The sequence below is a fragment of the Puma concolor genome, chromosome B4 (assembly GCF_028749965.1).
Source record: "Puma concolor isolate L17-30 chromosome B4, mPumCon1.1.hap2, whole genome shotgun sequence".
Classification (NCBI taxonomy): domain Eukaryota; kingdom Metazoa; phylum Chordata; class Mammalia; order Carnivora; family Felidae; genus Puma; species Puma concolor.
Genome location: NC_141673.1, coordinates 10,086,775 through 10,111,653, shown reverse-complemented (window position 1 = coordinate 10,111,653; position 24,879 = coordinate 10,086,775). Strand labels below are relative to the sequence as shown.

At 60.5% G+C, this 24,879-nt stretch overlaps 1 protein-coding gene across 1 annotated transcript; it reads right to left on the bottom strand.

Moving 5' to 3' along the window:
• Nucleotides 1-1,441: 1,441 nt before the first annotated feature.
• Nucleotides 1,442-24,879, bottom strand: KCNJ4 (potassium inwardly rectifying channel subfamily J member 4). The gene is given in 3 exon segments (XM_086712272.1): nucleotides 1,442-2,834; nucleotides 2,836-3,198; nucleotides 24,546-24,879. Coding segments are annotated over 2 exon segments (1,365 nt in total). The 5' UTR covers nucleotides 3,160-3,198; nucleotides 24,546-24,879; the 3' UTR covers nucleotides 1,442-1,793.

Here is a 24,879-nt window from a genome sequence, read left to right as displayed (position 1 = left end):
GTTCTGCTACCAAGTACGGCCACAGTCCCACCCTTGGCCGTGCGACGTCACCGCGCTCCCGAAAGCTGGCGCCCGATTTCCCATCCTTCGGCTCTGGGTTGGCCTCATGACCCGACTGGCCGATAGAAATGGGGTAGAAGTGTTATCCAAGTTCAAGGCTAGGCCCCAGAGACCTGGTCGCTTCTGCCTTCACCGTCTTACGTTGCTGTCCTGAGAGGCCATGAAGGAATCTGGAGGAAGAGAGGCCCCAGCTAACAGCCAGACCAACCACCTGACGTGGGGGGACAGCCCGCTTGGGCCTGGCCGCCTAGGTGGTGCTCCAGCTGAGCCCTGCTGCTGGAGGGAGCCCAGAGAAACCAGACAAGGCAGCACCCAGCCCACCCGCAGAACCTGGAGAAAGAATAAAGCACCGTCGTCTAGGTTTGAGGGGTGGCTCGCTGTAGAGCTCAGGCTCACTGAAGCCCGGAGAAAGGAAGGAACTTACCCAAGGTCCCACCCACAGTGAGACAGAGACTGAGTCGGACTAAGACCGGGTTTCCCAGCTGCCCCCTAGAGCCCTTCCCACCAGGGTCCCGAGGCCAAAGTCACCAGCCCAGCCTGGGGGGTGTGCGTGTGTGCGCTGTGTAGATGCAGGCTCTTCCCCGAGCTGCAAAGGGTTAGCTGACATCCACACGGGGCTTTCCTGCCCGTCATCTCCTGGGAGGGAGCGATGGTTCGTCCCATGCTGCAGATGATGAAACCGAGGCCAAGAGCATCCGGGTAACTGGCTAGCCGCCACACAGCTGGGAGGCAGCGAAGCTCCGACCCAAGCCCGGGTCCCCTGAAGCCCTCTCGGGATCTTTCCCATTGGCGCCCAGGAAGGAGAATGGCAGGTGATACAGTTCCCTCCAGGGGTCAGTGTCTCAGAAAGGGACACACGTACCACACACAGACACACTCCCATCATTTCCGTCTCTCTTTCTCTAACTCTTCTTCCCAGCTTTCCATCTCCAGCCAGCCTACCCCTAGTGGACCATATACTTTATTAAAAATATATAGTTACAAACTCCATTGTCAACCTGGGCCGGACCCCGGGGACCTGGAGGGACCACGGGGGTGGGGGTGGGGACGGTCCTCATCCTGCCCCTTGGGGTCCCACCTCTGCGCCCAAACCCAACACCATCCAGGGGCCAAGATGGCTGGCTTTGGGGACCAGCCAGCTAGCAGGGCAGGGGGAAGGGGCTAGGCTTGACGGGCAGGGAGGGGTGGGAGAGGGGTTCACGGAGAGGGACCGCACCTCCTTGTCCTGCAGGTACAAATGGCAGAAGGTGGATTCGGTGCCTCCAACTCTGCATTTATAGGTATTTACAAAAGAAAGGCAAGAACAACAGGTCACAGTCATGCAAAAGAAACGCACCCCCGCCCTCCCTCCCCCCTGCACTAACCCCTGCCCACCCCAGAACCCCATGATGCCCACCCCCCAGCAGTCCAGCCGCCCTCCCCAAGGTTCTGAGAGCAAAGGGGGCACGTCCTTGAAGTGTCAGTGGGAAAAGGGTGGTGGGTCTGGGGTCCCCGAGACGCCAGCGGGTCGGCTGACAGGGCAGAGGGTGTCCTGGGCCCTTCCCAGGCCTGGGCTCTGGAGTCAATAGGGAGGGGTCCCCCAGTCTTTGAAGCCCCCGCCTCCCTCCAGAAGGTCCACGGAGCCAGGGTCGGCTCTGTCCTGAGCGTGGAGGGGCGTGTCCTGGCGTCCCCCCTCCCCCCGGGGGGGCGGGGCAGAGGCTCCTGTGGGAAGTGACGAGGGCGGGGCCTGGAGGTCAGATGGCGGACTCCCTGCGGTAGGAGATGTTGTCCAGCGGGAGGGTGGCTTGCATGCGTTCCAGATCCAGGTGGCTGCCAAACTCCAGCATTCGGATGATGCCCGCCTCCTCCTTGGAGCCCGCCTCCAGGCCCAGGCCTGCGGCCACGGCCGCAGCGGCCGCGGCCTCCTCCTCCATCACCTCCTCCTCCTGGCTCATGAGGGCCAGCTCGTTCTCGTAGCAGAAGGCACTGGGCGGGGGCGGCGGGGCAGGCAGCACGGTGATCTTGCTCTCCTGCAGCTCCCGGGCTGAGCAGCAGGGCGTGCCGGCCACCTCGTAGGTCTTGTGGAAGCGCGAGTAGTCCACCTTGTAGTGGCTCTTCTCCTCGAAGACCACGGGCTCGAAGCGGTGGCCCCACAGGATCTCGCTGGCCAGGTAGGAGCTGCGGGCCTGGGTGGTCATGGCGGTGGCCTCCACCATGCCCTCGAGGATGACCACGATCTCAAAGTCCTCCGACTCCAGCTCCTCCTTGCCCATGCCGTAGAGCGGGCTGTCCTCGTCGATCTCGTGGACGATGATGATGGGCGACACCAGGAAGATGCGGTCCAGGCCGATGTCGTAGCCCACGTTGAGGTCCCGCTGGTCCAGCGGCAGGTACTCGCCCTCCTGGGTCATGTAGGGCTTGATGAGCTGGGCCCGCACGTGGGCCTCCACGATGTGGCTCTTGCGCAGGTTGCCCACGCGCCACATCAGGCACAGCTTGCCGTCGCGCACCGAGATGACCGCGTGGTGGCTGAACAGCAGCGTCTGCGCCCGCTTCTTGGGCCGGGCCATCTTGGCCATGATGGTGCCGATCATGAAGGAGTCGATGACGCAGCCCACGATGGACTGGACCACCACGGCGATGACCGCCAGCGGGCACTCCTCCGTCACGCACCGGAACCCGTAGCCGATGGTCGTCTGCGTCTCCACCGAGAACAGGAAGGCGCCCAGGAAGCCGTTCACGTGCATGATGCAGGGCTTGGGGGCCGCCGGGGCCGCCGCGCCACCGCCCGGCGGGGCCCCCCCCCGCCGCCGCCGCCGCCGCCGCTGCCGCCCCCGCCGCCGCCGCCGGGCCGGCCTCCAGGTCGCCGTGGAAGAAGGCGATACACCAGAAGAGGAGGCCGAAGAAGAGCCAGGAGACGAGGAAGGCCGCGGAGAAGATCATGAGCATGTAGCGCCAGCGCGTGTCCACGCACGTGGTGAAGATGTCCGCCATGTAGCGCTGCGACTTGTTGCTCAGGTTGGCGAAGTAGACGTTGCATTGGCCGTTCTTCTTGACGAAGCGGTTGCGGCGTTTCCGCCGGGGCACGTGGGCCTGCCCGTTGCGGCTGTGCCCGTGCATGTCCTGAAGCCGGCGTGGTCACCTGGGAAGACGCAGGGCCTGGGGAGGAGAAGCCCGAGACGCGTGAGACGCTGGTGGCCCGGGACCTCCCCCTCCCCCTCCCCTGTCCCCGCCCCCCGCCCCCCCCCCCCCACCCAGAGATGCTCACAAGGGGAGGGGCCTGGCCCAGGGCCCAGGGCCCAGGCCCCCCTCTCCCTGCGCCGCAGAATGTGGCACATCAGGCTCTTCTGCAGACAGGCAGGGAGTTTCGGGACCAGCGCCAGTGCCTCCGGGGACCAGAAGCTGAGGCCACCAGGACAGCCCCTCACGCTGCCCCCTCCAACCCTCTTTGGCCCCCACCCCGGCCGGGGAGCTTCCTCATGCCGTCTGTCCCACGCGCCCTGAGCAGAGGGAGCTGTGAATGCGCTGGCCCGCCCCCCGCTCACCTCCCTGGGTCCAGCCTCTGCCCTCTTGGGTCTCTCTCTGGGGCTGGACATCCTCCCACGCGGTCCAGTACAGCAGCCAAAGGCCACCTGGGGCTTTTGACATTTACTTAAATACAGTTGTAAGTTCAGTCGCCCGCATTTCAAGTGCTCGGCGGCCGCTTGCGGCCACTGGCTGCCATTCGCAGACAGAGTGGACAGAGAACGTTTCTACAAGTCACAGGTGGGGGGGAACAGGGCTCAGAGAGGGGACGTGACCCGCCCGAGGCCACACAGCTGATGCGTAAATCCAAACTCAGGTGTGTCTAACCTTCAGTTCCCCGGGTGCCGTCAGCGTCTTGGAGTTCACGGTTGTGGAGACCCAGAGGCAGGGAGGCAGGCACACCCACTGCCTCGCCGTGACACCTCAGATAACTCGTGTCCCGTCTCTGAGCCTCGGTCGCCTCACCCGCGAAATGGGTATCCGAACCCTACGTCACAGGACCGAAGGAGATAGTAGGTGCTCAGTTAAAACGGGTCACCCTGCTGTCCTCCTTCCCGCTTCTCCAGAGCGGGAGGAAGCCGGCGAGAGGCAGGAGTCACCTGTCAGCGTCCTCGGCTGTTTTAGTGGAGGCGGACGGCCCTTACCCCACCGGGTGGCAGGCGCACCAGCCGGGCGCACGGAGGGCAGGCCCTCCCCTCACCCCTCCCTTCCACTGGGGCCCCGGCAGAGACAGGGTGCTGTGGGGGTGGGGAGGGCAGCCGCTGGCAGGGCTGGGCCTGGGCCCGGGCTCCCGGTAACGTTTTGGCCCAGAATTATATAAGGCTGGAAGTTTCTATTTTCTGTTCTATTCTTCTTCCTGATCTAATTGTGCATCTGTGGCAATGTTTATACACTTCCCCGTTCAGGACAACTCGGTTGCCGCAGCAACCAGTGCGCGCCAACGCTATAATTTAGAGATCAACAGCCTGGTGCCTGCCTGCGCCTCTTCCCGGGAGAAACTCCCTCCCTCGGCCAGGCCTGGGGAGAGTGAGCCCTGCCCCCCACCTCCCCCGCGATCACCCCCCACTCTGGGTTCTTCTTCTTTCCCCACCTCAAAGGCGCTCCCTGGGTCCCACAGTCATGCACTGAAGTCCTTCATCCACCGCATAACACGGGCAAGTTACTTGGCTGCTGTGAGCCTCAGTTTCTTCTTCTGGAAAATGGGACCGGTGAGACCCATCAGTCCAAAGACCTAACAGACAATGTGGGTGTGCAATGCCGGCCCTTAAGAGGTCATAACTTTAGCCGGGAGTCCCGGACCCTCTCTGTCGCCTCCCCCGGAGCCCTGACAGCCAGGGCTCCCGGTGGTCAGGGCCAGGAGCGCCTTCTAGTTTTTAGGGAGGTCTTCCTTCACTAAACATCTCCCTCTGCTCTGCCCCCACTGTCTTGAATGCCTCCATTAGCACCACAGAAGGAACCAGAACCAGAAGGAACGGGCGATCACTGATTTCAAGGCCCTCATTTTCTATCTGAGGCCCAGATTTGCTAAGGGTGCCAGAGTGAGGCGGGGTGGGCCAGCCCTGACCCAGGGCTCCTCACTCCCGCTCCAGAGCGCCTGGAAGGTTAAGGTGCCCCTGGAAAGAAGGGCGTCCTCCCTGGAGTACTTGGAGTGCGGTTTGGGGCTACAGAAGAGGGGGAACCTGCTTGGCCCCAGCATGCCCTGGACCCACCGGCCGCATGCCTCAGGGAGAGGGGCAGAGGGGACAAAGTGTGGTGACCTGGCCTTTGACCGATGACACTAAGGCCCAGACAGGGTGAAGGGCCTACCCAAGGCCAAGCCCAAACGCAGGGTGCTGGGGACCCCTGGCTCTCTGCCCAAGGGGACTTGTGCTGTAGGAGAAGGCTCTTTATGGGGCTTTCACTCTCTAGGAGGGCCCTGGGGGTGAGGGTGAGGGAGAAGATCTCTGCATGCTCTCGGCTCTCGGTCCTCCCTCACCAGCACTGCCCACTATTCCCCCCCTTTCCTGAGCGGAAGTGGCAGGAATCAGCCCAGCCCCATGCTCCGGGGTCAGCCCCGAGGCTCCGCATGTCCCCACCTGACACTCCCCCCCCCCCAACTTCAACCGTCAGCCCCAGCCCCTACCTTTCCATCACCCCATCTCTGCCAGCCTCACACCTCAGCCCGGTGGGGGCTCAGCCTGTCCCCCACCCCTGCGGTGATCCAGACCCTGCGCCCATCACTCTGCTTGCTCCGCTCAGCCACGCTCGGGAATGTCCACTCGGGGCTGTTGGGAAAGCTACCCCCAGACCCGTCCACCCTCCACCACGGAGGAGCCTGCCCCCCTGAAGACGCTCGGTTGGTGCGGGCCCTGTCTGCGGTGACCCGCTCAAAGATGCGAACACTCCCGTCACCGCTAACTCCTCGGCAGGAGTGACAGGCTCACCTGTCAACGTGTGGGCTGCCCCCGCACAACGCCCGACCAAAACGTGCAAAGTACCAGCCTGGCATGGTGCTTTCGGGTGACGACCACCGGGAGACGGCCAGGTTTTCTTTCCCTTGTTTGTCACACAGGGCTTCCTGGCGAAGGCCCAGGGGCCCACGGGGAAAGCGCGAAAGAGAAAGGGCACAGATCGTCGAAGAGGAGCAAGAGGCATCGACAGTTGGGCACCTTCCTCTGAATACACGTTTTATCAGAGCGCACGCCCTGGTTGTGCAGGTGCCTGGATCGTGTCTCCAATTAAACCGTACTTTTCTGGAAGGCAGGGAGCTGGTCTAATTCTCTTGCAACAAGGATGCCACGAAACGAACACACGTGGAAGAACACGGTCTCAACACATTTTCTACGGCGGAGGCTCTGGGAGGCCGGGCCCCTCTCCCTGCCGTGGAGGGTGACCTTGGACAAGTCCTTCCCCTTCCTGGCCAGCTTCGCCTGCTGGTCACTGTCCTTTATTCTGAGTGCATCCTGGGACCCCTTTCATGGTAAACTTTCTTTCTTTGGAAGATGCTGGCTGCCTTTAAAAACTTAACGTCCCAGGGCGCCTGGGGGGCTCAGTCGGTTGAGCGTCCGATTTCGGCTCAGGTCATGATCTCACAGTTTGTGCGTTCGAGCCCCGCATCGGGCTCTGTGCTTGCAGCTCAGAGCCTGGAGCCTGCTTCTGATTCTGTGTCTCCTTTTCTCTCTGCCCCTGCTCTGCTCACTCTCTCTCTCTCTCTCTCTCAAAAGTAAATTTTTTTTTAATGTTTATTTATTTTTGAAGGAGAGAGAGACAGAGTGTGAGTGGGGGAGGGGCACAGAGAGAGAGAGAGAGAGAGAGAGAGAGAGAGAGAGAATCCGAAGCAGGCTCCAGGCTCCGAGCTGTCCGCACAGAGCCCGACACGGGGCTTGAACCCACAAACCATGAGATCATGACCTGAGCCGAAGTCAGACGCTCAACCGACTGAGCCACCCAGGCGCCCCTCAAAAGTAAATATTTTTTAAAATAAATTAAATAAAAAAACAACTTCGCGTCCCTTCTCGGCAAAATGAAGGATTGGCAATGTTGTATCCGTTACCAAAAAAACGTTTTTCCATTCAATTTGATTGTGCTGCAAACATCCAAAATCGGGAGCCCCTAGACCAGACCTCACTGGACAATTAGAGAAACTGAGGCCAAGAGCAGGGCTGTGGCACAGTGAGGCCCAGAGCTGTCGGCTCACTGGAGCTATTGCTAGCCTGCTCCTTCCAGAAGAGGGCTGGGCACCCTGCCTGCCAGGGGTCCAGAGGACCCCACGCCCGTCACTCTGTTTTCCCTCTGATTTTATGACACCATATGCCCCCCCTCCTGGCCCACAACTCTCTTTGCAAAAGAAAAGCTGCTAGGGGGCCCTGGGTGGTTCACAGCGGGTTAAGCGTCCGGCTCTGGGTGTCGGCTCAGATCGGGATGGCACGGCTCGTGAGTTCGAGCCCCGTGTTGGGCTCTGTGTTGACAGAGTGGAGCTTGCTCTGGATTCTCTCTCTCTCCCTCTCTCTCTGCCCCTTCCTCATCCGCTCCCTCTCTAAATAAATAGATAGACTTTAAAAAGAAAGAAAGAAAAGCTGCTAAAGTGACAGCGGGCCAGGTGGATTCCCGCAACCCCGGCAGGCTACGAGGGCAAATCTCCCTGTGTGCACCCACCCCACTCACGGGAGAGTTACTGAGGGCTGCGGGTACATCTCACCCCACCCTCGAGCCCTCAGCAGCGGCCCCTCCAGAGACCTGAGGCAGGCAGGCTCTCGTAGGGGGCAGACGGCTTAGGGACAGGCTGGCCTGCAGGGCCTTTATGCATCTAATTGTTATTGGATGGGTCAAGAGGGGAGATGAAGTGACTTGCCCGAGGTCCTACTGCTCAGCCCTGGGGCCCAGCTGACACTGTCTCCTTCTTTGTGGCTGCTTCCAGGCAAGGAACCCTCTGGAAGTGTCAGCTCCCTGCCAGGCACTGCCTGGTCTATCTCCCCGAAGCGTCACTGCAACCCTGTGTTTATTTAGCAAGTATTTATTAAGCACCTATCACAGCAACAAGCAGGGTTATTATTTCTCTTCCGAGCTGAAGAATCACAGGCTGGGGGTGGGGGGAGTGGGGACGAGGACCGGGGTCACAGCAGAAGTGGCAAAGCTGGGATTCTGACTCAGGTCCGGCTGGTTCCAGGTCCCCGGCTCACCCCGGTCCCCAGTGTGGCTTCCGGCTCCCCTCACTTTCCACAACACCCTGCGCGACCAACATGGATCCCTTGTGTCTCTTCCCAGCACCCCTCCCCTCAGCCCCCCAGGCCCAGCCCCGCCCCCCCCCCCCCCCCCCAGGCCCCAGTCTCTGACTCTTCCCTGGCTGTCCCACCAGCCACAGCCCTGCTTTCTCAGAGCCCCTTGGCCCTCACCACCTGTCTGCACCACCCGGCTCCTTTTCGACTTCAGAAAAATAACGTGTTGGCTAAGCCCTCGCGTTTGGGTGGTAAAACCTGGCTGTCAGTCTCAGCTCTGTCACCTCCCAGCATGTCCCCTTCGGACCTCAGTGTCCTCATCTGCAAAGCGGAGAGGATGCCGATAGTACCTACCTCACCCGGCCCTTTGTTGAGACCAATGTGATATAACTACTGGGAACAGAAACGCCGGCCGGCCTGGAACAGAAACGCCGGGCCGGCAAAATGCGAAGAATATGCGGGTGACAATGGGGGCGGTGCTGCTGACCAAGATGACGGTGATGACGAGACAGGGAGTCGGGAAACCCAGCTTCAAGCCCTGGCTTCACCACTAAGCTGCTCCGGCCAGGCGCTCTTTCCCTCCACCTGCAGAATGGGGGACCGTGTCTGCTCCCTGGCAGGAGACCGGGAGAGAAACAAGGCGCCCAGCACGGAGTCCGAAAGAAGGCGGGGGATCTGGTGGGTGCTCCCGAGTCTCTTCAGCCCCGTTCATCCCTGAACCCCTCTGGGGTTTGGACAGGGAGGCTGACTCTTTTCTTCTACCAGAGGGAGCAGACACAGGGCATTAGAGACGAGGCGGGGCCGAGGGGTTCCTGACTCAAGTGCACCCAGGACGGGTTCTAGAGGGTGGGAGGATTTCCCTGGGGGCCGTGGAAGGAACGAACGCCCTTGTCCCCCTTTCCCAGCCCCGCGAGGAGCACGGGGTCTGTCCCTTCTCCCGCTCTGACTGAGGCTTCTCCGGCCTGGCCGGCCCGGTTGGGGGGGAGGGTTCGTTCAGCTCTGACCTGCTGCTCAGGCCCCAGGAGGTCTGACCACGTCCTCGTCCTCGTCATGAGTCTCAAGAGCCCTCATCGTCCCCCTGCCATGGCTTCGGCTCTGGACTCTCTGCACCGGTTTCCGCCTGCGTGACCTTGGGCAAATTACTTAGCCTCTCTGGTCCCTGCCCTCCGCATCCCTGGGTAGGGCTAACAATAGTCCTTACCTCATAAAACTGTAATGAGGAACAAATGGGATCGTGCCCTTCACGTGCCCCGTGCGGAGTAAATGATTGCTAAGTGGGTACAAATCACTCCCCGGGGCTGCCCAGTCCTTCCCTTGACCTCCTCCCCTGCATTTCAGCCGCAGCTCCCCAGAGCCGGCCCTGCACCCATCACACGGCCCCGCCCGGTTCGTTTTCCGACACCAGCACAGGGAGGAGCTGAGTGAGGGCCGTGGCCTCGGACTCTCCCCAGGCTGACCCGGAAGTGGGACGGGTCCCGCCTCGCTCCAGCAGACTCCTTGACCTCTCTCTGGGCCTTGGTGTCCTCATTGGCCAAGGAGCGTGGTGATGCCTACCTTGCAGGGGGGTCGTGAGGGCCGGACGCAGGCTGCCAACGGTCACAGACGTGCAGGCCCCACAGGGGGTGCCCAGCGAACGCCGCTCCTCCCTCGCACGTTCTATACCCCGAAATCCCACTGCACACGCACCCCCTCCCCCACTGGCCAACGGTGTGACATTGCAAAATCCACGCGGAGCATTTAGCACGCGCTTCCTCCGGGCCGGCGCTGTTCTGAGTGCTTTATGCTGATCAATTCCTGCCATCCTCACCATGACCTCAGAGGAAGTTACCATTATTATCCCTACTTGAGAAGAAAACTAAGGCAGAGAGAGGTCCGGCAACTCGTCCAAGGTCACACAGCTCACTAGCGGTAGAGCCAGGTTTTGGATCCAGGCAGTGGGCGCCAGAGCACGTTCATTAGGCACCCTAGGCTCCCGCCCCAAAGGAACACTGTCACATTATTTCTTCCAGCTGGTAAACATTTATCAAGTCTGACTCTGTGAAGTCAGCCCTTTGGGGAAAGGAGAAGCTGGGTCATAGGGCGAGTTGGAGCCAGGACCTGGTCCCTGATTTTAGAGCCAGACACACGGGAGACGCTGGGCTCCCCGAGGGGCTCTGAGCGGCGTGACGTGAACTGGTTCATTCCTCCAGTTCCGCACCTCAACTCCCAGCTCCCCCTCCCGGCCACTCAGCCAACAGGTGAGCAGGCTTAGAAAGCAACTTCCCCGGCGGGGCGCCCGAGTGGCTCAGTCAGTCGAGCGTGCGACTCTTCATTTTGGCTCAGGTCATGATCTCATGGTTCGCGAGTTCCAGCCCTGCGTCAGGCTCTGCGCTGGCAGCACGGAGCCTGCTTGGGGGTCTCTCTTTTTCCCGCTCTCTCTGCCTCTCCCTCTCTCTCTCTCAAAATAAAAAACACTTAAAAAGAAGAAGAGGAAAAAGAAGAAGAAGAAGAAGAAGAAGGAGGAGGAGAAAGAAAGAGAGAAAGAAAGAAAAGCAAGAGAGAAAGAAAGAAAAGAAAGAAAGAAAGAAAGAAGAAAGAAAGAAAGAAGAAAGAAAGAAAGAAAAGAAAGAGAAAGAAAGAAGAAAAGAAAGAAGGAAAGAAAAAAGAAAGAAAGAAAGAGAGAGAGAAAGAAAGAAAAGAAAGAAAGAAAGAAAAGAAAGAGAAGAAGGAAAGGAAAGAAAGAAAGAGAGGAAGAAGAAAGAAAGAGAGAAAGAAAGAAAAGAAAGAAAGAAGAAAGAAAAGAAAGCAAGAAAGAAGAAAGAAAGCAAAAAAGAAAGAAAATTAGTTTCCTAGAATGTCCAGAGAGGCCTCCTACCTTCTGGTCATGGTCACATAGCAGGAGCTGGTGGCTGGAGGACCCAAGGGTCACTGCTCCCACCTGCAGACGTGCCCTTTACTGCACCACCAGCGCCCGGCCCCTGCCCTGCCGGAATGCTCCCCACCCCTGCAGGAGCCCCCTCTATTGGCCAGACAGTCCCACCAAAGGGACTGGCCCCAAACACCTGTGCCCTCCTTCTATACAGGGATTAGAAGGCGAGAGCAGATCCCTGAAGGCTTCTTGTTTCTAGAACATCCTCAGCTCTCTCATTGGTGGTGGGATTCGATCCCCCACGGCCTTACTGGGGCCTCTAGGGGCCTGGTCTGCTGCTTATTTCTCCTCCAAAGTTGCTGAGTTACTATTTATTGCACCCTGGCTGCGGGTCAGACCCAGGCCGTGGACCCACCCAGCCTTCTGGATCAGCTGCGGAGAGATGTCATACACATAACAGCATCTGCACAGACGGGGGGTCAGAAATTGTGGCAAGCTGCCTGAAGGAGAAGTTCGGCAGGACAGGAGAGAGGACAGGGGCCTCTGGTTGGCTGGGGGTCCCCTGGGGCCTCTTTGAGAAAGTGACATTGAAACTGAAACCTGAGGAGTGACTGGGGAGTCCAGCCGGTGAGGAGAATCGTGTGTCTGTGTGAAAGGTGGTGTGTAGAACATTCCAGAAAAGAGTTTGGTGAGTCGAGAATCTGCAGCAGGCCGGGTAATGGGAGTGAAGTGAGCAAGACGAGGGGGAGAGAACTTGCCCAGGATGAGGCCCCAGAGGTGGGGGGAAGAATCATGGGGTTCATCCTCATGGCCACAGGATACAGGTGGGCAGGTGGTTGGGGTTTGCCTGGTTTGACCGTTTAAATTTCCATGCAGGGCCTGGTGGCAGGTTGCACGGGGCGATTGGGAAGAGGGGTGCTGGGAGCCGGTGACGAGACGCTGAAAGAGGACCAGGTTTAAGGAGTGACTGTTTCCAGCGTGCGGTGGCTGTGGGGGTCCAGGTAGAGAAATCCACAGCATGTCAGACCCTGAGGTCCGGGCTCAGACGTTAGGTGCTGACCGCCCGGGGCGGTGTTTTGAGTTGTGCAAACCGGATGCAGCCGCCTGGGGCAAGAATGCCGGGAAGAAGAGGGAAGGGCCCCAGGGCTGCTGGGCATCTCCTGCCCACGAAAGAGGACCCGGACCCAGCACGGCAGAAGACCAGAGGAGCAGAAGGACAGCGGGGTCCCCAAAGCCAGAAGAGGGGTTTTAGCAGGGCCGCCCCGTTGGCCCTGACCAGCCCAGACCACACAAGGCCAGCGGCCCCATGTCCCTTCTCCACTTGGATGCTGTCCCTCCCTTGGCCACAAGGGGTGAAGTGAGGACATGGGCAACAGGAGAAGGCAAGGTGTGGGGCCAGCGGCTGTGGTGGGCCAGGTGGCAGGAGCAGAGGGCAGGCTAGGAGACCACCACCCCAACCTTGGTTTCTCAGCAAACCAGACTCCAGGAGCTGGGGCTGACGGCGGGGGGAGGAGGTCCCCTGAAGCTATGGGGCATGGGGGCTGTTGTCCCTCGCTCACACCGGCACAGGATTCTCTGGATTCTCCGATGGGCCCACAGGCCACACCTAAGAAGAGGTGTCGGGAAGAAGGGAGGGTCAGGGAAGGGGAGTCTGAGCCAAGTCCCAGGCTTGCTTCCTGTCTTGCTCTGCGTGGCCCTGGGTGGCTTCGGAAGAGGCACGGGACAGACTGGCTGGGGCACTTGGGGGCACCCCTGGGACCTCAGCCCGCAGACAGTCACGCGCATGGGGAGCCAGGTGCCCTGTATGCCCAGCCTGGCCTGGAAGAAGCCAATGCCCACCCATGAACGGCACATCGCACAGCCGGGAGGGGGGGCGGCGGGGAAAGGAGGAGGGAGCCTGGGAAGGAGCGATGTGGGTCTTCAAGATGTGTTTTTAAGAAAAAAAAAAAAAAAAGGCAGCAGCGACGAACGTTGAGCGTAGTATCTACCATTTGTGTAAAAAAGGAGAGAAAGAAATTTATAGACACACATATTTGCTTGTCTCGGCTTGTCTGTGGATGGAGACCCAGGAAACTGGTGACACTGGCTGTCTCCGGGGAGGGGAAGCAGGTGGCTGGGGATGGGGTGGGAGGAAGAATTCTCACTGTATTCCTGTTTATGTCTTGTTAATTTTAGAACCATATGAATGTATTACCTACAGAAAAAAAGACACATAGAAAGTTTTAAAATTAGCGCACACATATGTGTATTTTTCTGAGAAGGCTTATAGCGTTCATAAGGTCCCCAAAAGGGCCCGGGATCCCAGAAAGCCTGAGACTCCTTAACTTCTGTGCTGTGTGGCCTTGGGGAAATGCCTTAACTTCTCTGAGTCACGTCCGTAAAATGGGGAGGAATGACGCCCACCTCCTAGGCATGCTGCGAAGATGAACAGTAGTGGTGGACAGGAAGAGTTTATAAACCGTAAGGCGCAGAAGCCCTTCTCGAAGGGGGTGACTCTACCAGCATCCACGTTCCCCTCCAGGGTTCCCCTCCAGGGCTCGGCAGCTCTGAGGGAGGCCCTGGCTCACCCCTGCATTCCTCCTTGAGTCCTCCGGGCCTGAAGGCCCCTCTCCGGATGGCCCCCTCACTCTCCCTCCTGCCGCCTCTTATATGCACACCTCTTGCGGCTCCCAGGCTCTGCCTTGGCCTAAAATACCACCGCCCCCCCCACCGCCCCCCCCAATCCTTGGGAGCAGCGACGGGCAGAGTGACCTCCTGCTCCCCAGCGGCGTCTGCTAAAAAGGGGCACTGCCGACCCAGCGCTGCCGAGACGACCAACGACCCCTCCCCAGCCTTCCCCAGCGCAGTCTGTGACCCCCACCCCCGGCCCAGAGGGTTGCTCAGCTAACACTGGGGCATCACCCTTCAACCCCCCCCAGCGCCATCATCGCCATGATGCTTATGATGGTGTAGCGACTAACACCGTTAGCTGTGGGCCAGACCCTGGCCACAACTTTGACCCCCACCCCGGAGGTGGGCGCTGTTACGCTCAACCTCACCTGGGCTTCGGGAGCTTCCCCAAGAAGGTGGACGGCCCCACGCTCTGTCCGTCCAGCCTGCAGCGTCCTCCCTGCTCCACGCCACGTCGTGGCCAGACGACTCCAGGGCCGCCCCCGCTGCGGTCCCACGTTGCCCCTCGGCTTGGAGCCCTCCGGACTTCCCACGACGCGGCCCTGGGCCTCTCCTCTCCACCCCACCCTGCCCAGCCTTCCTTCCCGCTCCTCGAACGCGGCGAACGTGTTCCCCGCCGGCCTTTACTCTGGCCGTTCCTTCGGGCTGAAATGCGCCCAGACGCCACTGCTCACACCTTGCGACGGTCCAAGAGCCCCCCTCCCCCCGCCCCCCATGCTCGGCGTCCCGATCCTCACGGCATTTATCCGATCCGGGCCCATCTCATGTACAACCTCCTTAAGTGCAGGGACCTCGAACCTCTGTTCTCTGCCTCACCCCCGACCTCCGGTGCCCGGCACAGAGTGGACCCTTAACAAACCTCTGACGACCGACCGAGAAACAAGCTAATTCCAGCGCGTCCATAATTCCCGCGAAGGATCCAAGCAGGGGATATGACAGAATGTGACCAACGAGGAGTTATTCCTGTCCCCGTAGTCAGGGAGAACCTCTCAGGCGGAGGTGGTCTCTGAGTGGAGCCAGATGGAGACCTTCTGTGGCACCAGAGGGAGTGCAGGACGTCTGAGGCCTCAGGCCTTCGCCTCACCCTCCCACAGAGCATAGGCTTCTCTGACGTGTCCCCTGGGGGGCCCCTGGGTGTCCCCGATTCACAACAAGGGCTCCAGGCCCAGAAGAGAAGCTCCAAGGACCGGAGGAGGAGGGCGGGGAGGCTGGGGCAGGCGGACAGGTCTCAGAAGGGCCAGAGACGGCGGCAGGAACACCCAGCCCCTGCTTCTACCCCAACACTCCTGCTCACAGACACGGGTGACTGTCCCTAGCAGGATGCCTAACACACAGGCAGAGCGCTACGTGCTCCCCATTCTGACCGTCCGCCCAGCCGGCTCCTGAGGCCAGAGACTCGCAGACTCCATTCATTCGTTCGTTCATTCATTCATTCATTCATTCCTCACCCTAAACGTCCGCTGAGCTGCAGGGACCTCCGCCCTCCTGCCCCGTGTGTCTCCGACTCAGCCCAGAGCCGGGCCTCGGACGGTGCTCTCTATAAACCGCTGTGGAAGGAGCGAGCATTTACTGAGCACCTGCCACGTGCTCGGGGAAGAGACGCGGGTAAGACACACCTCGTGCTTTGCCCAGGTCCCCGGGTAAACAGGTGAGGCCCCGGGGACAAAGGGTCTGCAAGGCCAGAGGGCTTAGAGAGAGGTCCCCAGGAAGATGTGGGGCAAGCAGGAAGTGAGAAGAAAAAGCAGGGCTGGGCCAGGGCTGGGCTGGGCAGAGAGCGGGATGTAGGCCCTGGAGAGGGGGGTGGTTGTGTGTGGTGGGGGGGGGGGGGGGACTGGACGGCCTGGAGCCAAGCGGGCTGCTGGGCCAGGGAAGGGAGGTCTGAGGACAGAATAGTGACATCCTGGAATTCCTGGCACTTACATTCCTAGGAACTGAGCATCCTGGAGAAAGGAGGGATCTGCACACGGAGCATCTCCCGGCGCTGCCTCCAGGATTTCCATACAGGGCAGTAGCTTTTAAACTTTCGGACCAAGACCCCGAGTAAAAACAAACATACCGTATACTGACTGTGGGCTTTTGGAGGGCACAACCGTGGGGAGAGTTGGTGAAGGTCGCGAGGGAATACTTGGCACGGTCTGTTAGGCCCTTAGGGTCACGGGGCCTCCGCACTGAGGCCCAGACAACAAGGACTCTGGGCTCTGGGCCTAATCCCTTCCCCTGGCCTTGTATGAGAACCTGCTGCTGTCCTCCTAACAGATGTCATTCAGCAGCTGCTTGCACACCTCCCGTGACAGGGAGCTCACCCCCTCCTTAGGCAACCACTAGAGTGTGGGGAGGCTCTGCCATGCTATTAATGCAGCTGATAATTGTAACCCCCCTCCCATAGCTAGCCGTCCATTCTCCTGTCTCCTGGCCTGTCACCTCAGGGACCCAGGCCAGCTCCAGCACGAGGCCAAGCCTGCTCTCCGCCCCACCTGGTTCCTTCCCCTCCTTGTCGCCCAGCTCTTGCCCAATGTGTGTGTGTGTGGGGGGGGGGGGATGGCTCTGAAACCCAGCCAGAGAGGCTCTTTCCAAGGTCAGGCGGCCTGAGGGTCTGCAGCTGTTCGGCCCCAGCGCTGGTACTCAGCCAGCCCTACCCCCACCCGGGCAGGTCTGGAGGGTTCGGCAGAGAGTTCAGGCGCTGACACCCGAGATAACTAGACAGGCAGTATCGGAAGGTGACGGCCAGTGAAGGCGTGGGGCCTGGGGCCTGGAAACCTGCGAGGAGTCGCCACCGACCGGTTCGGGCCACACAGCAGCTCAGGCAACCAGAGGCCGTGTTACAGTCAAAGCTCATGGATCTTCCCATCAACAAGCCCACCCCACCCCATAGGTCAGGGGTAGAGGCTCAGAGAAGTGAATAGGCTGCCCGAGGCCACACAGCCACTCAGGGGTGGAGGTGAACTTCAACCCAGATCTGTCTCCCATCCACAGGCCTCCGCTGGGACCAGGGAGGCCAGAGGAGAGAAGCCTCGGGGGCACGGGATAGCGGGCCACCTCTCCTATAGGGAAGAGGCTGGGGCCCTCCGAGCGAAAGCCAAAGAGGGAGGCAGGTACCAATTAGCAGACCCTTCCAGACCCAGTGGGCTGCCCCAAGAGATGGTGAGCTCCCTAACAAGAGGCGTTGGGGCGCCTGGGTGGTTCGGTCGGTGAAGCGTCCGACTTCGGCTCAGGTCATGATCTCACGGTTCGTAGGTTTGAGCCCCGTGTGGGGCTCTGTGCTGACAGCTCGGGGCCTGAAACCTGCTTCAGACTCTCTGTCTCCCTCGCTCTCTGCCCCTCCCCCACTCACACTTTGTGTGTGTGTCTCTCTCAAAAATAAATAAACATTAAAGAAATTTTTTTAACAAGAGGGGTCACGTGCCAGAGTGACTGAGCCCCTCCTGCCCTCCCCCACCTCACCACCCACAGCCAGGTCACCTCCAGTTCTGTGCCTGCCACCTCCCCTATATGGCCCCATGGAGTTTCCAAATTGCTGGCCCCCATTCCAGGGCAGGGGGCTTGGACTTCTTTTCAGGCCTACGGTGGGAGTTTGGAGTAGAGGTAGAGGTTGGGAGGGGAGCGGCAGGGCGGGGTGGGGGAGAGACTTTGCCGAGGGCGGGGCGGGGTATCCCAGAGGCCAGATGGTAAAACCTGGTACCGATTCTGCTACCAAATCAGGGTTGGCCAAACTCCCTCCCCAAGGCCTCAGTCTCCCCATCAGTAAAATGGGATGAGTCCCGCACAGTCATGCACCCTCTCCTCCCTGGCCTAGCGGGTCCCCTCCCATCTCGCTGCCCAGGTGGAGCCGGGCTGCGCTCTGAGAGCAGACGGGGAACAGAAGGGGAAAGCCAAGCACAGCCCCCCATCGCCGCAGGTTGCCTCTGCTTCACGGAGGAGCAAAGGTCCTCGTCCCAGTCAAGGTCACAAGGGGTAAGTGAGTGGCTAAACTGGGATTAAACCAGAGAGCAGGTGTCGTCAGGGGAGTCAGGAGGCAGGGGAGTCACGAGGGGCCCTGGGCAGTTCACTGTGGTCTCTGGGCGCAGCGGCTCCGTGTCCGAGCAGAGTGCTGGAGAATGAGCAGATACAGGAGACGACGGGGCCACCAGAAAACGTTGGGGAGAATTTTCTCCATCGTCCCAGGCCCAGGGGTAACTCTGCTCGACCGCACTCCCCGTGCCCAGGCCCATCTCCCCTCTGCCCTTCCGGAGGCCCCTGCTGGGCACACCCAGCAGGCCTAGACGAATCTCCCAGCTGACAGGGTACCGCAAGGCCCTCTCCCTGCGCAGCTCCAGCTGGGGTCTGGAACACCAAGGACCGCCCGTCTTGGTAGCTTCTCTCTTTGGCCTGGCAATGCCCCGCATGGACGCGTCCCCTCCCCCTGCCCACCGAGACCGGATTTCCTGCTGCTGGCAGGAGGGCTGGTCAACAACTGGCCAGGTAGCCACAGGGAGGAATGCAGGGGGAGAAGAGGGGAGCCCCAGGCCGGAAGAGACGCACACTTCCTCCTGCCGCAGGCCAAATGGAGGGTCCCGGAATGGCTAGAACTGGGAACCTTCCGGCAGGATGACGGTATACGGCTGAGTCCACCCCGCCGGACCTTGGGCAAACTCTTGCTTCTAGCTGAGCCTCAGTTTCCTCAACGGAGGGTGACAAGGAGGATTAAGGAAAATCATGAACACAAAAGCCTCGCCTAGAGCCTGGCACTTGGGGGTCTGTCCCCGTTCCTACAGCAGGACCCCCCAAGAAGACCTCCCTGCAGCCCAGCCAGGAAGCAACAGCACCGCGTCTCGGAGCAGCTGAGCGTCTGGGTGTGCGCCCGAGGGAAGGTGTGAGAGGGGGTGCGAGCGTGCGCTGGGAAGACTGAGGCAGGGGGGACACCAAAGGGAGACAGCGCCACACCCCTGTACTCCTCTCCCCCATTTGCCTGTGTGCCCTAAGGCCGAACAGTGGTCTAAGAACCGGGCAAAACCCACCAGCTCAAACCTAGTCCCGGCCCCTTTCTATTTGCGTCCCGCCAGCCACTCCCCCTTGCTGGGACCTCAGTTTCCCCTCCAGTAATCGGGACCACCGATGTCCCAAGTCTTGCCGGTGTGCCACAGGGAGCAGGGAGTGGGTGGCAGGGGGCAGAAGGGTCCCAGGCCTTTGAGAGTGGAGGGCTGAGACCCAGAGCCAGCTGGAGCATGAGCCCACCCTGCCCCCCCACGCCGCACCCCACCCACCACCCCGTGAGCCCCGTGTGCGCGCCGGCAGGAGCGGGCGCGCGCGCGCGTGTGTGACTCAGGGTCTATTCATAGCTGAGCTCCACCAGCTGCAGCGTCACAAGCAGAGGGGCCTCAGCCCATATTATTATTTCAATTACCATCTGAATTAAAAGTTTGAGCAGCGATCAGCCCACGTAGCAAGGGGAAGAGGGAGCAGGAGAAAAATAAAGATGAAAAGGAGAAGAAGGGCTGCGCCCGGAGATTCCCCCCACACCGCAAGGAGGGCTGAGTCGCCGAGGAGGCTTAAAGGTTATGCCAACCTCCAGGATTCCTGCCTGCCCCTTCCCGGGGCCCAGGGTCCTCGTGGGGATGGGAGGAGCACTTTGGGATGACAGCCCAGCGGCTGCTACGTTCGTTGGGAAACGGATCATTCGGTCCAGATTCTTGGTCACACGGGTGAGCATACCAAGCTCAGAGAGGGTGAGGGACTAACCTAAGGTCACACAGGGAGCCACACCCAAGGCTAGCTCCAAGAGCCTCCGCTCTTGCCAGGCAGGTCCCACCCACAGTTTCCCCTGACTTCACCGGGGGTCTGACATGGACATCTGCGGGCAGGACCAGGACCGGGGAGGACAGAAGTGGACCCGCTGTCCCTGCTGATTTCCCTTCCTGCTCCCTTCTCCGCGTTCCCGCGTTCTGGAGGTCGACTTCGCTCCCCACGGCCCTAGCCTAGAGCCAGCACTCTCTCTCAGCCCTCTGCCAAACCACTGAGCAGCCTGCACCTCCAATCCCAGACCTAACACCGTCATCGGCCCAAAGGAGCCTCCTGCCTCACCAGCGCAGGGAAAGACCCCTGGCCCAAATCTGACTCTCTGGGCACCTTTGGGCGGGTCACTCTTCGTCTCTGTGCCTCAGTCTTCCCATTTGTAAAGTGAGTCCTCCCTTGGGTGCACGTCTATAACTATGTCTCCAGAATGGAGCCCCCAGAGGATCCTTGAGGGGGTGTCATGCTGTGGGGGCGACACATCATCTCTTGCCAAGCCCCGGCCCAGGGGAGGGACTTTTTTCCGCTCTTTTCTCAAGGAAGTCCCAGGGACAGCCCCCGAGAATCAGACTGGCCAGGACTCAAATCCAGACTCATTCACTTCCCTGCTGGGTGACCTTGGGCAGATCACATAGACTCTCTGAGCCATGGCTCCCCCATCTGTGACACAGGGACATCAAATCGACATTGCGGGGTTGATGGGAGGATTGCAAGAGAAAGTCTTTGCAAAGAGCTCCCAGCCCAATGCCCGGCGTAACAGTGAGTTTCCTTGCTGGAAAGCGGGCAAGCAACGGCTGTCTGCGTCCCAGACCCTCCTGGGATAGGAAAGGCTCCTGGGATTGGGGAGGCGGGACTGTCATTCAAACTCACCCATAAAGTAGGACTCACTGGGTCTTGGCAGGTACTCATCTGGTTCTGCTTAAATAGCTCTGGGAATGAGGAGCTCACTACTTCACAAACCATCCAGAGGCTCCCCATCTTTCTCTACCTCCAGCTCTGAGAATCTTCTAGAAGGGGCCATAATCTTCTAGCTTAACTCCAAACCTAGCCTGTCGCTGCCTGAGACGGCTTGAAACTCACTTTAAAATGAACCCAAGGTGGGGTGTCTGGGTGGCTCAGTCGGTTAAGCGCCCGACTTCAGCCCAGGTCATGAGCTCGCAGTTCGTGGGTTCGAGCCCCGTGTCAGGCTCTGTGCTAATAGCTTGGAGCCCGGAGCCCGCTTTGGATTCTGGGTCTCCCTCTCTCTCTGCCCTCCCCCTGCTTGCGTGCTCTCTCTCTCCCAAAAATAAATAAACATTAAAAAAAAAATCTTTTTAATGAGCCCAAGGGGCACCTGGGTGGCTCAGTCCATTAAGCGGCCGACTCTTGATTTCAGCTCAGATCACGATCTCACAGTTCGTGGGATTGAGTCCCGTGTCAGGCTCAGCGCTGACAGCTTGGAGCCTGCTTGGGATTTTCTCTCTCTCGTTCTCTCTGCCCCTCCCCCCCCCCAAAATAAATAAACTTTAAAAAAAAAATACATATTAAAAAAAAAAAAAAAAAAAGCCCAAAAGGGAGCTCTTGAAACAGACCAAATGAAGGAGGGATTAATGCCCAGGGATGGTGGAGATAATGGGAGCCAAGGAGCAGGAAGGGAGAACAGAGGAGGCCACAGTGAGAACGGGGCCCTCAAACTCCTGCGTCCTGTCCAGTCTTGCCACAGTGTTCCACGGGGTAGGTATCTTCCTGCCTGCCTATCTGCTTCTAGGCAGGGCTGGGAACTAGGAGCCCCGGGTTCAGGCCCCACCTCTACTTCCTCTACCCCCCAAACCACCACTGTGGCCTCGGGGTGGGGGTCCACTTCCCTCTTTGGGCTGCGGTTTCCGGTTTTTAAAACAAGGACGTCAGCCCAGTGATTTAAGGGCCAAGCCTTCTGTCTGTATTGAGATACTGGTCTACTGCCCCCGTCGCCTCCAGCCCAGTCTGCCGGGAGCCACAGGGTCCCCGAGGGTCTGTGGTTTCAGGGCCAGAGACCCCCCCCTGTCTCTCCCCCTGTCTCTCACCTGTGTGTCTCGTACCTCTTTCACATTTAGCGCCTTTGAGGGCTCTGTCGACCCCGTTTGACAGGTGAAGAGACGCAGGTCTAAGGTCTTGCTAAAAGTCACAGTGAGCCACTGAAAATGCAGAACTCCTCCTCTGTGCCCAGGAGCGCAGCAGGACCCAAGGGCATCTTTTTTCAGGAGAGTCCCCAAGCTCTCGAGTGGCCAACTGTTCTCCACACGGATGTAGACACTGCACAGGGCGGGGGTGGGGGGCGGGGGGACCTGCCCAAGGTCACACACAGCAAGGCGATGACAGAATGTGCTGCACTTAGGCTCCCTGCCTCCCAGGCGCCACCTAGCCAGGGGGACAGCGACGCGGTCTGACCTCCGGCCCTGGCCCTGGGATCTCTCCAAGATGGGAGCCCTCGTCCTGCCTCTAGGCCCTGCTTGCCTGCTCCCCGGAAGCCCCCAACGCCTGGGACCGAGGCAGCAAGAGTGAGCAGGAAGACAGGGATGAAAGTTGAGGCTTGGCCACTTGCCCCCCGGCCCTCTGTCCCTCCCTCTCCTCGTGCAGGGGGAGCGGCGGTGATGTAATGCACTCGGCTTTGGTCCCGGTGCCAATCTCAGAAGAGAGACGACAGATTGCGTGAGCCAAATTTGGCATCCTAGGGGGAGAGGCATGAAAAGTGGAGATGTGGAGGAGAGGAGCGAGGAGCCTGGGGAGGTGCGGGAGAAGCCCCCTGCCCGGCGGCCCCTAGGGTCGCCTCTCCTTCTGCCCTCGCCTTCTCTCCACCCTAGCCCACCTGACCTCAGGGTCTCCCCCCTACTCACTCTGGGAGACCAGCCCGGTTCTTCTTGCCCGGACCCTCCAGCCCCGGTACTGCCACCCCCCCACCCCTCCCCGACACACGGCTCCAGCTCCGTTTCCCACCGCCACGAGTCTCCTGGTTACCATGTTGCTGGTTGTCATGTCGCTTCCATGTCCTCGTGACTCAGTGGTCCCCGCAGAGGGGGCCCCTCCTCCTCACACCCCCCTCGGCACTCGCCCCCGCCTCCCCCAGATCCACATTAAGAACCAACCCGCCCTGTAAGCCTACACCGTTCCTCCTCCCCTTCCTTCTTATCCGAAGCAAAGAAATCTTTCCACAGCCTCTAGAGCTACTTCATCCTGGTTTCTGCAAATGTCTGAGAACCTACTATGCTCCAGGCTTTTGCAAGCTGCTGTCAGAGGCCTGAGATAGTCGGCAAATCGCTCGGCAACCCAGTGGAGTCAGTACCAACGTCCCCATTCTCCGGTTGAAGACACTGAGGCCCAGAGAAGTCGAGCCAGCGGCCCAAGGTCACCCAGCAGATACTCAAGGCCAGCTCTGCCTGTTCCCAGTCACCCCAAAGGCTTTCATGGGGAGAGGAGCTTCCTTTTCCAGGATCCCCAAAGGTTCCTGAGGAATAGCGCCCAAGCCCCAGATGCCCCTCTAACTCCTGGACATTCCCCTCCTTGGTCAATCCTCTCTTGGAGGCCATATACTCCGTCCCCGTTAGCTGTTCACCTTCCTGAAGGTAAAAGGAATCCTCGCTGCCGTCTGCCCAGCACTTTCTTGAGTCTGTGAACAGCCCTCCGCTCATCTGAGCCCTTGGAGGTCAGTGGGGCAGGGAGCTGTGTCCTCATTCCACAGCTCTGGAAGTTGAGGGTCGGGGAGGAGAGTGACTGCCTCAGGGTGCTGGTCCCCCAGCTAGTGAGCTGATTTCCAGGAGCCTGAATGTAGGGTATGTGAAGCCCCCTGCCCAGCGTGGAAAGCCCCCAAAAGAGCCCGCCTCCCTGTGGAAAACGGTCGAATGTTCTAGGCTCACCCCTCCAGGCTCCAACTTGGATATGGGTCAGCTCGACGGCCAGCAGCCCGTGCACCTGCCATGTCGCAACCCAGACCTTATCCCACCACCTCTTCTAGCTTTGGCTCCTCCCATCCCAGGCCAAGGCAGGGCTTGCGTGGCTCGCAGGGCCCCCAGAGTCCTGCCAACAGCTCCCCAAACTGCCGAAGCCCTGGAGGTCACAGGACTGTATGTGGGGAGAAGCGGAACAGACATTTCACACACACACACACACACACACACACACACACGGGTCTGGCTCCTCTCTGGGTCTCGTACGCGTGGCCCTGGGACCTCCGTCCCTCAGTTCCCAGTTCCCCCAAGCCGCTGCTAAGCATCCTACTGGCCTTGAGGGCCTCACCTGCCAGCTTAGCCAGGCTGCCCTGCCTCCGGTGCCTCCATCACACTCCCACCTACCATCTGCCTGTATTCTCTCCCCATCTCACAGCCTAGGCACCCACGGCAGAAGTGTGGTGTTGATGCCGGTGGGGAGGCAGGGAAGTTTCCCCGCTCAGGGGTTCATTCAGACCTCTTTCCTTGGGGCTCTCCTCCAGAGAGGGAAAAGCAGCCCTTGCCTCTCTCCACAGTCTCTACCTCATTCACTGGACTGCACCCTGGGCTCACCTGGCCCAAAGTAGGTGCTCAGAGCATGAGAAGTGGGACGTTGTCGTCTTCTGTCAGATCAGAGGGCCAGGGCCCTTTGCAAACAGGTTGCAGCTGGGGAAGCGGAAAGGGGACCCCCCCCCTCCTTTGCCACAAGTCACCTGCCTTGAAGCTCCTCAGAACGGGCTGACAACCGGGGGTGGGTGGAGGCAGGGAAAGGTCGTGGCCGGGGCAGGAGGTCAAGGCCTCTTCCACCCACCTCTCTCGGCCTTTCCGGCCACAACCCAGACAGACCTTCACGCTCCCCACCGACCGACCGACCGACCGAGCGACAGAGCTTGCCAGCTCCCGGGGAGTCGCCGGACCGCGCTGAACGCGCGCCTGGAACCCGAGACCCGCGGGGATAAGGCGCTCAGCGGGCGGGGCCCACGGAGCCCAGCCGGGACACACAGACACGCACGCGGCCGGACGGACAGACGGACGACGCCAGCGGTGGGCGTGGGCCCGGCTTACCGCGGGGCGGAGGTTCCGACGAAGGTCCAGGAGGCGGCGAGCGGGCTCTACATCCCCCGGCGCGGTCGGGCGGGCGGCGTCCCGGGCGGGGAGAGGGGAGTCCCGGCGCCCCCTCCCCGCGAACTCGGCGGGCCGGCCCCGCCCCCCTCCCCGGCTGCAGGTGGACGTGTCCGTCGGTCTCCGGGTCTCCGCGCCTCCGGGCCGTCCCGCGCCGCTCCCCGCGGGCCGCCCAACTTTCAGCGCTGCCCCGCGCCGCGCCCCCGGCGCCGCCTGGGCGTCAGCATCGTCGGGCCGGGCCCCGGCTCAGAGCGCGGGGGTCCGGGGGCCCATGGCG